This window comes from Chiloscyllium plagiosum, chromosome 28 (assembly GCF_004010195.1).
Source record: "Chiloscyllium plagiosum isolate BGI_BamShark_2017 chromosome 28, ASM401019v2, whole genome shotgun sequence".
Taxonomy (NCBI): Eukaryota; Metazoa; Chordata; class Chondrichthyes; order Orectolobiformes; family Hemiscylliidae; genus Chiloscyllium; species Chiloscyllium plagiosum.
The window spans coordinates 50,546,956-50,563,643 of record NC_057737.1 but is presented as its reverse complement, the minus strand read 5'-3'; the positions used below and the strand labels follow the sequence as shown (position 1 = coordinate 50,563,643).

General features: G+C 41.5%; 1 protein-coding gene across 1 annotated transcript in view; it reads right to left on the bottom strand.

Annotated features, from left to right (window-relative positions):
• strip1 (striatin interacting protein 1) overlaps positions 1–16,688 on the bottom strand; it is a gene marked incomplete at its 5' end in the record, with an annotated part of 196,340 nt that overhangs the window by 37,772 nt on the left and 141,880 nt on the right. The window contains one exon of the mRNA XM_043718937.1: positions 13,645–13,745. Within this exon, the coding sequence (XP_043574872.1) occupies positions 13,645–13,745 (101 nt within the window). The remainder of the gene's footprint in view (positions 1–13,644; positions 13,746–16,688) is intronic.

The following is a 16,688-nucleotide window of genomic DNA, read 5'->3' as shown; positions in this document are numbered from 1 at the left end:
TGTGGCAGCCACTGCTGGAGGAATGCTGTAAGCTGGCCTTCCTCTTCCCGTTCGGGAAGGCCCAGCAAACGAATATTTTTTTGACGACCTCGATTATCGAGGTCGTCAATATGATTTTCCAAGGTCCGGACTCGCTGCTCAAGAGTCCGGACCTGATCGTACAAGTACTATTAACTCCCTTTGTATTAAATCTTTCAGCTGTTTTTCTCGATTTAAATAACATTGTTCTGCCATCTCAGATGAATAATTTTGCATTTTACCACTTTATACTCCATTTGCCAACATTTTGCCCACTTACCTAACCTATCAATTATCTCTTTGTAAACTGTTTTCAGTCCTCTCACAACCTGCCTTCCCATCTATTTTTGTGTTGTCTGCAAATTTGGCTACAGTACATTCATTTTCTTCCTCCAAGTCATTAATATATACGATAAATAATTGTGGTCCCAGGACTGAACCCTGTGGAACCCCACTGGTCACAGGTCGCAAGTCTGAAAAAGAATCCTATTAGCCAATTCTCTATCCATCCTAATATACAACCTCCAACACCATCGGCTTTTATCTTATGATATAACCTTTTGTGTGGTACCTTGTCAACAGCCAGAAGGACAGCACATCTACTGGTCCCGCTCTGTCCACTCTGGTTGAGACTTCCTTGAAAAACTCTAAGAAATTCGTCAGGCATGAGTTCACTTTCATGAAGCATTGCTGATATGGATTGCTTTTCCAAATGTGCAGATATTATTTTCTTAATAATAGATTCTAATAGATTTTCCAACCAGAGATGTTAGGCCAATTTCTGATATTTACCTATTTTTGCTTCCATCTGTTTTTGACTAGCGATGTCACACTGACAGTTTTCTAGAATCCAACAATTTTCAGAAAATAATCTTCAATGAATCCACTAACTAAGCCATCAGGGCCAATGGACACATTTGCCTTTAGCCCCATAAGTTGTCTAACACAACTTCTCCAGCAATAATTACAGTACTTAATTCCTCCCCCATTATCCTTACAATTAATGGGCTGTTTTAAAGATGGATGCAAAATATCTGTTTAACTCTGCTGCCATGTCCTTGTTCCCCAAAATGACCTCCCCAGATTTATTTTATAAGGGGCTCTTCCTTTTTATACATTTAAAGAAGCTATTCTTGTCAATTTTCATGTTCCTTGGTAACTTGCTCTCATAGTTCATTTTCTCTCTCTTCATTTAACTTTTTAGTCCTCCTTGGTTGAATTCAGAATTTATCCCAATCTTCGAAGCTATCACTGACTTTGGTCTCATATGCTTTTTCTTTCAACTTCATAGGTTCCTTAACTTCCTTGGTTAGCCATAGTTGATTTCTCTCTCAGAATCTTTCCTCAATGCTGGGATGTATTTTTGCTGAGAGTCTTGAATATTTGCTGATACTTGTCCACTAATGTTACAAAGTGAACGTTGACCTCCTCTCTAAGAACTAAAACAGTATCACCCAAAAAGGAGTGCCTTGCCCATTGATCTATAAAAAGGAGTATGAGAAAGGCTGTAATCCATTTTATCAGCAACTCCTAGTATTTAGGAGAAATAAATTTGTGATGCTCACTTTACAATCCACAAGTAACAATTTGTATGTAATGCTAAGTGAACAAATTAACCATTAATTGACTGAACAATTTCCCTTTAACTGCTAACTATTTCTGATTGACGCAAAATTCTAATGGTATACTGTTCCAATAAATGTAAGTCCCACTTATATTACAAAACAATAGAATTTAGTCTCAAAATTACAGCCAGGTTACACGTCTTCCAGAATATTCTGCATCTTCTCTGCTGATCCTTCTGCCAGGAATGATTTCTCTTTAGATTCTTCTGTCAAGAAGCTTCTTTGTAGATTCTTCTGTCAGACATTTAGATGGCGTGTTACGTTACCATGGTAAATAGACGGTGCTTTCTCCAAGAGCTGAGAGCTGTTATCTCTTAGCAGATGGCAATTAGTTCTGGAGATCTGTCCAACTGCCCCCTTCTTTTATACCCATGATGACCTATCAATTTCTTACAATAGATTGGTCTTTTGTCAAAACTATCAGATTTAAATTTAATAAGCTTTTGGTAGCTAAGGGCCTGATTCAAACTGATTGGCTAAATTCAAAAAATGCTGCTTGGCCTGCTAACTGTATGGCCTTTGATACAAATGTTTCAATTTGAGTGCTCTCTGTGCATCTGCAAAACCCCAAGCTGCTCACAGAACATTCATTTTTAAATGTCTAAGCACAGAAAATAAAACATTTTTAAATGGACCACACAATGTTTTCACCATTTTACAACTTTACAATCACCAGCTTTGCAACACTATCATTCTGCTAATTTATCCATCCAGTTCACATTGGATAACACAACCCTCATTTTACTGTAATTCCCTTCATTGAAGTTAAACATAGCTGTTTCTGGTCCAATTTTCTCACTTCCAAATTGAATATTAAATGCTATCTTGTTATGATCATTACATCCTACAGGGATCAACAACATATAAATACCCTTAATAATTGCTCTATTCTTCAAAGTTTGGGAGAAGATTTGTAGCTCGGGTGCTCGTTGTTGTGGTTCTGTTCGCCGAGCTGGGAATTTGTCTTGTAAAAGTTTTGTCCCCTGTCTAGGTGACATCCTCAGTGCTTGGGAGCCTCCTGTGAAGCGCTTCTGAGATGTTTCCTCCGGCATTTATAGTGGCCTACCTCTGCCGCTTCCGGTTGTCAGTTCCAGCTGTCCGCTGTAGTGGCCGGTATATTGGGTCCAGGTCGATGAGTTTGTTGATAGAGTCTGTGGATGAGTGCCATGCCTCTAGGAATTCCCTGGCTTTTCTCTGTTTGGCTTGCCCTATAATGGTAGTGTTGTCCCAGTCGAATGACAAGCAACATAGAGAATAGTGTCTATTCCTGACTATACTATCCCAATAACAACTATATTTCTCTTTTTTATCTTCCTATACCTTGGTACCATGGTCAGCTTGCTATCCTCCCTATAGCTGTCATCCACACAGGGAGCATGAATTTCAAACTGGTTAAAACAAGCCATGGCTGAGATCTTTTCATTACCACCTCCTGGTTCTGTCTACCTGCTTTACTCATTGTTACGTCCTCCTGTTTTGGACCATTGACTGAATTTGAGATAGTTTACCTAATGAGTGAGTGCTCCTGAAACACAGCATCCAGCTAACTGTCCCCCTCCTTGATGTGCCGCAGGGTTCAAAACTCAGACTTCAGCTCAGCAAATGTGAGCCAGAGCTTCTCAAACAACACTTGCTGGAAATATGGTCACTCTGAACTAAAAATGTATCCATCTGCTCCCATCATGCAGGCACAACACATCACCCTAAATGCATTTTAATTTAATTTTCTTAGCTCTTAATGTATTTGTTTTAAAACTTTCTTGCTGGAGTAGCCTCAGAAGTGCCCTTGTAACCAGTTTTAAAGCAAATCATGCTATTTAATGACATGTCAGTAATGATCTCCAGGATATTTATGGTGGAAGATTTGATGATAGTAATACTACTGAATGTTAGATTCTCTGTTTGAGCTGTTGTAAAGATAGTTTCTTTCGATTTTTCTGTATTTTAGATTGTGTACTTAAATAGGAAAAGGACTGTTTCTGACACCAACGAGTATAGAAAGGATAACAGCACTATGGAAAAACAACTTAGCTGACACTCGCACTAAGTGGTGTTTGCACTGCTCTTTGGTCAAGTGGTCAACCATGACTTTGCGTATGTATTAAGGGAAATGAAAAAAACTCTACAAAGGCCAGTATGACACTGACCCAGCTAGCTCAGAGCCGGCTCAGACAGTGAACAGAACCCTGTTTATGTGTCAGCCTGGACTCCTTGATTGGATTAGGTTAACAGCCATAATCACAGAACTCATTCTATAACATTCACCTGCTGACTTCGGTTCCAATCATTGCTTCCCTCCCCAAGTCCTGGGACGTAGGCTCATTCCTTTTTGGACCAGGATCTGTTCCTCAAAATCTGCCTTGGGTACTGGCAGCATGGAACAGACCATAGCCTGCCCCTTGTGCTGGAGCATCTCGGCCAAAATTTATCGCCACCTTCAGTATGAAAGCTGCGACATCTGCCATGCCTGTTTCATTCTCAGAGGTGTCCCCGATGCTAGAAAGATAGAAAGAACCCACTGTTCTGAGGGATGTTCTGAGGGTCCAGCTATGTTTTGTTCCTGTTTTATTTGAGATTGCAAGTATCATGTGGTCCATGAGCTTGTTTAGGACCCCAACTCCAAGCCAAACTTTGTAAGTCATGGGACCTGACCTTACATCAACCATGCCTCTTGTCCATACAAAACCATTTTGACAGTAAACTTCATTCCCTGAAGTAAAGTGCCTCTCTCACTTAGAGGTGTTTTGTGTCCAGTATTGGTGTTCCTTTTATTTCCCCCCGCCTCCCACACACACCAAGATCCGGGACGATGCAGTTTAACCTGGTGTGGGGTCTTCGCTCCGTTAGCAACTCTGCTGGAGCTATTCCTGTAAATGCTTGAGGGGTAGTCCTATAATCGAACAGAAACTGGGCCAGTTTGATATTGAGTGAAGCTGTAGACTTTATTTTAGCCCTACCTTCAAAGTTTGGACTGCTCGTTGGGCTTGCTGGTTAGGCAACATCCAAGAAGCAGGAAAATCGACATTTCGAGCAGGAGCTCTTCATTAGGAATGCTGATGAGGAATCGGGGATTCCTAATGAAGGGCTCCTGCCTGAAATGTTGATTTTCCTGCCTATTGGTCACTGCCTGACCTGCTGTGTTTTTCCAGCACCACGCTAATCTTGACTCTAATCTGCAGTATGTCCAGTCCTCATTTTCGCCTGCTTTTGGGCTTGACCACTGGACGATGGATGGCATGGATCTGTCCTTAAATACCAAATGTCCTTTGACTTTAGGAAATACTTAAATCCCCTGTTGGTAAATGATGGCCATTTGTCTGAGACCAGCACGTCCAGGAGTGTGTATATTTCAAAAGATGCTTGCTACTTTTCAATCACTGCCTGTGTTTGATGAATGAACTCTATGCATGTCCAACTACTTTGAATGGGTGTCCACAATTACTAAAAACAGAGAGCCCATGAATGGACCGCGTAGTCAATATGAACCGAGTCCAGGTTTATCTGGGCATTCCCACAAATGTTGGGGAGCTGCTGGCAGTAATTTTTGTTCTTGCTAGCATGCCAAGAACAGGGCCACCAACACAGCTATGTTGGTATCCAATCCTGGTTACCAATCTTCCTTTTGGAAACCCCTGGGTGACCCTGGTGAAGTTCAGTCAGTGTCTGGTGGCGACCTTTGTTTGGGAAAATCACTCTTGCTCCCAATAATAATATACTGTCCTCTATGGTGATCTGGTCTCACTGGGTCCAGAAAGGTTTCAATTCAGATTGGATGATGGCCCTTTGATTTCCCCCATCAACACCAACTGTTTTAGTTTTGCCATGATGGGATATTTTTGTGTCCACAGTCTGGCATTGTCAGCAGTGACTGGAAAGGTGTTTAAAACCAAAACTGATTCTTCTTGTGGTGACATCACCAGTGGTATACCTGCCAGTAGGAAGCGGCTCAAAGCATCTGAATTTTCCACTTGACCTACCAGACAGTATTCCAATTTGTAATTATACACACTTAGAATGAGAGTCCACTACTGAATTGGACCTGATGCTAAGGGCGGCATGGCTCTGTCCTCTTTAAGTAGCCCAGCAGGGGTTTACATCCATAAAGATATTGGTGTAACTTCCTCACAACAAAGATGACCCCAAAACCTTCCTTCTCTAACTGGGCGTATCTTCATCTGGTATCAGCCAAAGTCCAGGAAAGTATATGCTTTTGGGCATTCTTTTCCACTTGGCCAACAATAAATCAACACTACCCTACAATATGTGGAGGCATTGCATGTCAGTACCACATTTCATTTGGGATCGTAATGTGCCAACACTTTAGATGACAATAGCTGCTTCTTCACTTCCCTAAAGGCTAGCATGCGGGGACATAGCTGTAAATTGAAGGATGATGGATACAAGACAAATGTCAGAGGTAGTTTCTTTACCCAGAGAGTAGTAGCAGGCAGGGCATTCCATGCCCCAACAGAAGCAGACTCACCAACTTTAATGGCATTCAAATGGTCTTTGGATAAATATGTGGATGAAAATGGAATAGCATAGGTTAGATAGGCTTCAGATTGGTTTCACAGGTCGGCATAACATCGATGGCCGAAGGACCTGTACTGAGCTGTAATGTTCAATGTTCTATCTTACCAGCGAGACCATTTCCAAGACAGACCTCTTTTCAGTAGATGTAAGAGTGCCAGGATGAAGGCCAGGTTATATATGAATGTTTGGGCGGCACGGTGGCACAGTGGTTAGCACTGCTGCCTCACAGTGCCAGAGACCTGGGTTCGAGTCCCACCTCAGCTACCGGTCTGTGTGGAGTTTGCACGTTCTCCCTGTGTCTGGGTGGCTTTCCTCCCACAGTCCAAAGATGTGCAGGTTAGTTGAATTGGCCACGCTAAATTGCCCGTAGTGCCAAGTGAAGGGGTAAATGCAGGGGAATGGGTCTGGGTGGGTTGCTCTTCAGAGGGTCGATGTGGACTTGTTGGGCCAAAGGGCCTGTTTCCATACTGTAAGTAATCTAATATCTAACATCATAACTCACCAGTTGAGGAGGAGGAGAGTCGACATTTCGAGCATAAGGAATATTCCTGATGAAGAGCTTTTGCTCAAAATGTCGACTCTCCTGCTCCTTGGATGCTGCCTGACCAATTGTGCATTTCCAGCGCCACACTTTCTGACTCTGACCTCCAGCATCTGCAGTCCTCACTTACTCCTATAATAGTTCACCAACTCAAGGAAAGACTCAAAATCTGATACAGACATAGGATCCGGGACACTTTGATTGCCCTCACTTTACCTTCCAATGGGAAACCAGGTCGAGTCGATTCTGTAATCAAGTAAGTCACTTGGGGTGCCTGGAACACATGATTTCATCCTAAGGCATAAAAATGTTTAAGCACTAAGCCCAAGCTCTCAAAATGCTCTTTATTGGTCTTCTCAGTTATTAGCATGTCATTCAGAAAAGTGGTGATGTGGCGTCGACCTTGTAAAATTTTTTCCATCATCCCCTGGAAAATGGCTGCTGATACCCCAAATAACAGTCTGTTTTAATTATAGCATACTTCTCAGAATCCTCATCTGATTGCAATTTCAGGTACGTTTGGTCATGTCGATGTGAAGGCACCCACCCTGCCAGTCTTCTATGTGAGGGATTGGGTATTAATCCAATTGCGAAAAATGGTTGCCATTTGTTTAAAATGCTCACAGAGGCGAACCAATAGGGTTAATCAGTGCCCATTCCACAAACTGGACTGGTTTGATGATTCTTTGCTTTCCAGTCTTCTGACATCTGCTTCTACTTTTGCCCATAAAGTAAATGGCACTGGGCATGCCTTGCAGACTCATAGAATTGCTTCTTGATCAACATGTAAGCTGGCCTTAGCTCTTCTGAAAGTGCCTAGACCTTTCTGAAAAATTTCCAGGTATTTAATTAGGACTTCTTACAGGCAGCCATTTTCTCATCAAAAAATATTAAGCCAATCAAGTTGAATCTTTCTCAACCAATTTCGCCCCATCAAGCTTGGGACCAAACTGGATTCAAAGTTGTATTCTTAATTTGCAGCACCTCCCTGGTATAGGTTCTCAGCCTGGCCAAAGTTGAATGCAAACTTAAGGGTTGGAATCCGCAGTGAATCTTGGTAAAGACTGGTTCAGCAATCACTGATACAGCCGCCCCAGCATCAACCTCTGTTAGAACTGGGTGACATTTAACCAGACTTTTATTTTGATTAGTTCTGATGTGGATGTTGCTAAGGAATTTAACTGTTCCAAGCCAACTGTAGATGGACTTCCCAGACTGTGTATTCTCCTAGATAATGGCCTGAATTCTCTTATTCAATTCAGGCCTAGTGGGTCTCTTTTGATGTCTTGAGTCTGTATACCAGCAGCAACTACAATGGCTTGTCAGCCCAGATCCTGAAGAAAATTTGGTGTTTCGCTATGGGGCTGACCTGGAGTCCCTCTGTTCAAGATATTTCTTGACTGAGGCTCTGCAATTATCTTTTATCTGGTGGTGTTCCCCAAGTACAGATGACCTGACCTGACACTTGCATCGATTTACCCTCTAACTCATAAGCTCCACTTGCCACATTTTCTAATGTCAAAGCCAATTGCAGTACCTGTTTGAAGTCCAGCTGGGCTTCAGCCTGTGGGTACTTGTGCAGGGTAACATCATTAATCCCACATACCAAATGGTCTCTCAGCATCTCACTTAAGGCTAAACTAAAATCACATGTCTCTATCAGTCATCTTAAACTTGTCAAAAATCCCTGTATAGATTCTCCTGGTTCTCGAACTGCCAAGTAAAACCAATAGCTTTTTAGAATTAGAGGCAGCTTGGGGTCGTAATATTCCTTAGCTAAATCCATCAACTATTAAATGGTTTCAGCATCTGGGGCCTCAGGAAAAGTTAGGTTTCTAATAGTCAAAAACGTTGCAGGTCCACAAGCTGTCAGGAACATTATTCATTACTTTTCATCTGCCCCAGAAAAAATAATACATTTTTTCCACGTACTGACCCAGTCTTCAATGGAAGGATTGAATGAGTCAAGCTTCCCAAATAGCAACATGATGCCAGAAACGCTTGCCCCAAGTCAAAGATGACTGTTGCGAACAAATCTCTTCAGAGTCACGTTTTTCTCTCATTGCCACCGAAATAACTCCAGGAAGGACGTTATCCCGTCACCAAGTCATCCTTTATTTACACGTGCGTAGTACATAACACTGACCCAGCTAGCTCAAAGTGGTTCCTAGAATGAACAGAATCCCTGACACTCCTGTTTAGCCAGTACTCCCTGATTGGACCAGGTTAACAGTCCCAATCAGACAACTCATATTCTATAACCCGCACCTGGCCAACCTCATTCAAATCACTACAGGAAATATGGCTAGCACTACAGGAAATTGGGCGGCACGGTGGCACAGTGGTTAGCACTGCTACCTCACAGTGCCGGAGACCCGGGTTCAATTCCCGCCTCAGGCGACTGACTGTGTGGAGTTTGCACGTTCTCCCCATGTCTATGTGGGTTTCCTCCGGGTGCTCCGGTTTCCTCCCACAGTCCAAAAACTGTGCAGGTCAGGTGAATTGGCCATGCTAAATTGCCCGTAGTGTTAGGTAAGGGGTAAATGTAGGGGTATGGGTGGGTTGCGCTTCGGCGGGTCGGTGTGGACTTGTTGGGCCGAAGGGCCTGTTTCCACACTGTAATGTAATGTAATCTAATCTAATCAATACGTAGCTACTCTGTCTGGAGAATGATGATTGGGTTCAATGACAAAGGTCTTCTGCCTGCCAACAGAAATGTGACAGATTCCCAGGTAGCTAAACATGAATGTTAGGTCAGAGGCCATCAGACATCTTTTCTCTGCAGTAAAAGTACATTTCAAGCCTGAAGTCAGCCAGCTTATTTCCCTTTATAGTTGCTGTAAGCTGGTGCTTTTAACTAATAAGTCAGACACTACAACCCTGAGCCAGTTGCTATGTACTTCTTACAAGCAAGAAGGAAAACTAAGGAGCAGCAAGTGGGGGGACGGGGGAGGTTTATAAGTGAGTTCGAATTTGGAAATTGGGAAATTATGCACATTTAATAAAAAACATAACTTTGTCCAAATTCCAGGAATAAACAACAGGGCTTGATTTCTAATACGCTAGTCCAGTGAGACATAACAAGGTCATCTTTTGGCAATTGTGCAGGATGAATGTTCCTACCCACTTGTCAACCTATTTGATGTTGTCCAGGCCTTGCTGAATGTATACACTGGCTCCTTCAGGATCAGAGAAACTACTTAAATTAAACATCATCTCATTCCTTTTGCTACCTCATATAACATCAAGAATTATATTATGATTTTGTCATGAAATCTCTCTAGAGACTATCTCATTTGTGCTTTGCTGACCACAACTTAATTCAAAGTCAAGGAATGATTTAATTCATTACAACTTTATCATTCTACACTTGTGTTATGATAAAAATATTTTTCTTAAAATAAAACCCAATTCAAGCAATCAACACTGAAAAAGTGGTATGCATTTTCCAATCTGCTGAATCTGAACATTTCAAAGTAGGATGCCATGGTTAGCAAATCCAGATCCAGTTACAAAAGGTAGAAGACATTTTATTGAAAATTCATATTTGGAAGCTTTGACAGAATAGCATGGATAGGATAGCGGGGCCTTAAAATCAAATTTATAATTACGGTAACTTCGCATATCCAAAAATCCTACAGGCACATACTTGAGATTTGAGATTCTTCAAAATAAATGATCAATTCACAGCCTACATGCACACAATTTCACAAAATGCACATGCTGGATTGCTGCTCAGATACCAGATAATGGAATCCCCACAGATTAGCGAGTGGTTTTTTTAACTGTGTTATTTATAGTAAGGGTGGCAAAGAAATATCAGGGATGTCTGTAGATTTTATTCAGAGAAAGTGTAGCTAACAGTAGTTTGATAAAAATGAGTAAGAATATATTACATTAATTTTTCTTCTCAGGTTTGATTCCACTGTTGAAACTTTATTGCTGGAACAGCACAGCAGGTCAGGCAGCATCCAGGGAACAGGAGATTCGACGTTTCGGGCACAGGCCCTTCTTCAGGAATTAGATTAGATTCCACTGTACTAACAATATAATTAATGTTTTCTATATGGCAATTTTCATGTTAGGATTGTTCCATTATATTAAATTATTCTTTTGTGCAAAGTATTTTAGCTTAGTTTGGCACTTCTATCTTGAGTGCTAACATAATTATTTCCAACTGGGATTAATGAATAAAATTTGATAGCCTCCCCTCCCTATCCTAAGGATGACAGAGAGGGTGGCGGTGTCATGATAATGCCACTAGACTAATAATTCAAAGGCCTAAGCTAATGGTTGGGGACTATGGGCTCAAATCCCACAATACAGCTAGAGAAGTTTATAACTCAATTAATAAATGTGGAAATTAAAGCTGTTCTCTGTGATAACTGATGTTGTGAACTATCATTGACTGCTGTAAATACGCATCTGGTTTACCAGTGACTTTTAGGGATGGAAATTTGTCATCCTTACCTGGTCTGGCCTGCATGTGACTTTAGAACCATAGCAACGTGGTTGACTCTCAGCTGCCTGCTGAAATGCCCTAATAAGCCAGTGAATTCAACAGCAATTGACAATAAATTTGGCTTTGCAAGTGATACCAAAATATCCATGAATAAAGGAGAAAATAAATAAAATGCAGAGTCCCAAATTACACTTTGGCAATGAGTAGTTCAAATGGATTATGTTTATGTGCTGATAATCCCACTGCTTCAGCCAGGAAAGCATTGGTTCTTAACATTTAAAATTTGTTTTCAAAAACAAAAAAAGAGATATTTATGGTAAAAGGAAGTTCAGTGCATTCACATACCAGTTACACGTTCTCACTCATTAATTCTACACAAATTGCCAACCTTAACCCAATGGTCAAGGAACCTGTGGATGTGGTGTACTTGGATTTCCAAAAGGCATTTGATAAAGTGCCATAACAGAAGTTATGAAACAAAATATGAGTTAATGGTGTAAGGGATAGCATATTAGAATGAATAGATGTATAGGTAGCTAACAGAAAACAGCCACTTGGGGTAAATGGTTCCCTCTCTGGTCAGCAAACTTTAGCCAGATGGTGTTACAGGGATCAGTGCTGGGGCCTTAACTATTAGCAATTTATGTCAATGACTTGGATGTGAGAATCAAATGTAAAGTATCTAAATTTGCTGATGATACCAAGCCAGGAAAGAAAGCAAGCTGTCAGGAGGAGATAAGAGACTGCAAAGGGATGTGGATAGATTGAGTGAATGGGTAAAAATTTGGAAAATGAAGCTTCATACAACTACTTTGGCAGGAAGATTAGAAGACTACGCTATTTAAATGAACACAGACTGCAGAATTTAGAGGTGCAGACAGATCTGAATGCCATGCTATCGTAAAAGTTAGTTTGAAGGTAAAACATTTGATTATGAAGGCAAATGGAATAGGTGAAGGAACGGGTATTGTTGAGGAAGTGGGGAGGCTGCAGAAGAACTTGGACAGATTGGGAGAGTGGGCAAAAAAGTGTCAGATGGATAACAAGGCGTGAAATTGAGAGGTCATGCACTTTGGTAGGAAGATTAGAGGATAGACTATCTATCTTCTAAATGGGGCAAGCTTCCAACTTGGGAGTTCTACTTCAGGAGTGTCTCAAGATTGCAGGTTCAATTGCAATTTAGGAAGGCAAATGCAACACTAGCATTCATTTCAAGAGGGCTAAAATACAAGTGCAGAAATGTACAACTAAAGCTAGGATCAGTGATAGTGACCACAGAATTAAAGAATTAAGACTCTGGTCAGACTGCATTTGGAATAGTGAGAGCAATTTTGGGCCTTGTATCTAATGAAGGGTGTGCTGGTGTTGGAGGGGGTCCACAGAAGGTTTATAAGAACAATCTCAGATGAAGGACTTGTCATTTAAGGAGCAGGTGAGGACTCTAGGTCTAGACATGATGGAGTTTTAAAGGTTGGGGTGATGGTGGTGGTGGAGGGGTGGGAAATCAGACTGAAAATTGCAAACGTTGAGAGGCCTGGTTAGAATGGATGTTTCCATTAGTAGGAGAGACTGAAGCCAGAGGGCGCAACCTCACAGTGAAGAGACGACCCTTGAGAACATACATGAGGTGAAATTTCTTAGTCAGAGTGTGGTGCCTGTGGAGGCAAAGTCTTTGTTTGTATTTAAGACAGAGGCAGATATAGGTTATTGATTGGTAGGGGGATCAAAGATTTCCAGGAGAAGACAGGAAAATGAGACCGAGAAACAGAACAGCCACGATCAAATGGTGAAGCAGACTCGATTGGCTAAACGGCTTAATTTTGCTCACATGGCAAGGGGGAATGGAATACGAGAGTATAGAAATTTTACTACAGCTTAACAGGACCTTGATGAGAATGCATCTGGAATAGTGTGCACAAATTTGAAAAAGGACATAACTGCATTAGAAGCAGCTCAAAGATGATTTGCTTGACTCATTTCTGAAAGGACTTATTTAATGAAGGAAATTTGAACAGGCTGGGCCTTTATTCAATGAAGATTAGGAGAATGAAACATGAACTTATTAAAACATCCTAAGGGTGCATCACAAGATAGATTCCTAACAAATGTTTCCCCTTGCACAACAGATTAGAACTAGGGCACCCGATTAATGAAAAGGAGATCTAATTTTTAAGACAGATTAGGAAAATAAATGCTGTCTCAGGGGGCAGCTAGCCTATGGAATTTTCTTTGCTGCCTGACCTGCTGTACTTTTCTAGCGCCACCCTTTCGACTCTGTTAGAGAGATATGCTTTTGTTTCATCACTCCCATGTAGACAACTGAAAAAGCATGGTAGCCAAGCACTTGGACATAAACACTTGATCCCAGTGCAATTTATTCATTATGCAACTAGTTTAAAAAATGATTCCCCTTTCAGAAGGATTGGATACATCATGCAAATACAGAATGGATTCAGGAGTCTTACCTGTTCTTTGCTGTAATGTAGGACATGATGTTCTGATTGAAAAACTTTAAAATGAGTGGAATGCAATTGGCAAAGACCAGGTGCTGTGCCATGTATTCAAACTGCAGGGTGACAAAAGAGAATAAAGTTCAACATCTTATCAGTTCTGTTAAGGAAAACAAAACCTTAAGTGAACTAATTTTCACTACTTTCACCTCAATGATTCCAACAATTTACCCAGCACTGATGTCAGATTAGCTGGTACATGGTCATTTAGCCTATCCCTAATTAATCTGTGCTTTTTCAAGTAACAGTTGATCCTATTTCTCAATATCTGTCCACCACTAAGGGCGTACTATGGCCCACACGAATGACCTCTTTCCACACTGTAGGGATGTAGGGATTCTGTGGTTCTATTATTCCTCTCCTTTATGACGATAAAGGTAAAACATTCATTAAGAACCTTGCCCACATCATCTACAACCATGCACAAGTTACCATATATATCTGATAGGCCCACCCTTTCCCTTAGTCACCCACTTGCTCTTGATGCACTGATAAACATCTTTGAGTTTTCTTTAATTTTACCAGTTAATATATAAGCAAACATATAAGCAAGTGATAATGACCACGAATTAAAGAATGTGTATACAGATCCATATAATTCACTAATACCTTTTAGTGCTGGAAATATGTGATTTTTGACATACAAAAATACAATTGTTTCTTATTTGCCAGACAGGTAAAAACAATGACTGCAGATGCTGGAAACCAGATTCTGGATTAGTGGTGCTGGAAAAGCACAGCAGTTCAGGCAGCATCTAAGGAGCAGTAAAATCGACGTTTTGGGCAAAAGCCCTTCATCAGGAATACAGGCAGAGTGCCTGAAGGGTGGAAAGATAAATGAGAGGAGGGTGGGGGTGGGGAGAAAGTATTTATAGAGTACAATAGGTGAATGGGGGAGGGGATGAAGGTGATAGGTCAGAGAGGAGGATGGAGTGGATAGGTGGAAAGGAAGAGAGGCAGGTAAGGCAAGTCATGGGGACAGTGCTGAGCTGGAAGTTTGCAGCTGGGGTGAGGTGGGGGAAGGGGAAACGAGGAAACTGGTGAAGTCCACATTGATGCCCTGGGGTTGAAGTGTTCCAAGGTGGAAGATGAGGCGTTCTTCCTGCAGGCGTCGGGTGGTGAGGGAGCAGCGGTGATGTGAAGAGTGGAAGTGATGACATGTGTGGTGCATGAGGAATTGAGAGGGCCGGAAGTGGCTGTGGAAGCGGCCATGATGGGGGCGGTAGTGATGTCATCAATCAGCATGCGGATGGTGGCTGCACCGCATCTCTTCCAGGTGTTTGAGATGGAGTTGAAATACTGTTTGTTGAGAGTATGAATTCTGCTGAGAATGTAGTATAGAGAGAGTGTGGCCCTCAGCTGAGACAGGGCTGACTTACATCAGCGATGAAGTGAGGGGCGGAAGTGATGTCACGTGTGGTGCATGAGGAATTGTGAGGGGCGGAAGTGGCTGTGGAAGCGGCCATGATTATTTGCTCTTGAAAAGACCTAACCAAGTTGTGACAACTGAATAAAAACTTCATGCTCTGACAAAGGGTCACAATATTTTTGGGAGATATGGAATGCTCCTGAAGCTCAGCCAGAAGTCTAAGAGATCTTCAGAGTATTCTAAAGAAAAGCGTGCTTTTCCACTAATCTGTGCCCAAAACACCTTAGTCCCTCCAGTTTGCATAAGATATGAGGCTGTTTTCAACCAATTTGTTAATTCTGATATGTAATTGTTGTCAGGCAGTGATCAATTTAATAACTGATTATCCTATTTCACTGTGCAATAAATATTAGTCAAAAGTTAGTGGAGTAATAAATATTGGTCAGGACAAGGAATCTCTAGTTATTTTCCAAATAGAGCAACAGGATTGTTTACATTCACCCAAGAGGACAGACAGGATTTCAATTTAATAATTGGCAAGTCTGACAGTGCAGCACTCCCAAATACTGCAATGAAATCCAGTCCAGATTATATTACCTAATCTGGCCTCTGGAGTGGTATTTCAAGCCAGGAATCTCCAACTCAGGAGTCATGGGTGCCACTCTCAGTTTCAGGAAATAAGGGTTCAGACATCTGGATTAGTTACAAAGAATTACAGAATACAGGGCAACCGCGATTATCCGAATTTCAGATTATCTGAACAAGATCTTAAGGTCCCGAAGCTTAGGTAAACTATTATCCGAACAAAATACTCCCTACCCGTCTCTTTTGGATAATTGAGGTTGCCCTGTAAAGAGCACAGGAATAAACCATTCAGCCCAACCTTTACATGGATGGAAAACTATGCTCCACTATATCTTCCTCCAATCTTTCTCATCTAGTTATTACCTTAATCCTCTATTTCATTTCCCTCATCTATTTATGTAGTGTCCCTTTGAATGCCTTCAAATTAAAAGCCTGGGCTACTTGTCAGTTCCACATTCTCAGCACTCTCTGGGTACGGAAACGTATTAATTTGGCGACTTTATTTCTCAATCCGCCAAACATTTGCTCTCTTACTTAGACTATATCCCTTTGCATAACCGTTACATCCTCTTCATAACGTTGTTTGTTGTATCATCTTTGTAATGTCTTCAAGTATGTTGAAAATAAGCAGGAAAGTTAATCTGTGTCTTGACAACTATTTATTTAACATTATTTAGAAATATATTAGGTGGTTACTTTCATCATGTCATGGGTTCTTGCCGTGAGCAAATTGGTTGCTACAATTCCTATCGCTTATCCCAGTTAAGTTATCAGCATTCAGTAAAGGAAATGTGTTGCTGGAAAAGCGCAGCAGGTCAGGCAGCATCCAGGGAACAGGAGAATCAACGTTTTGGGCATACGCCCTTCTTCAGGAATGAGGAAAGTTTGTCCAGCAGGCTAAGATAAAAGGTAGGGAGGAGGGACTTGGGGGAGGGGCGTCGGGAATGTGATAGGTGGGAAGAGGTCAAGGTGAGGGTGATAGGTCAGACTGGGGTGGGGGCAGAGTGGTCGGGAAGAAGATTGCAGGTTAGGAAGGCGGTGCTGA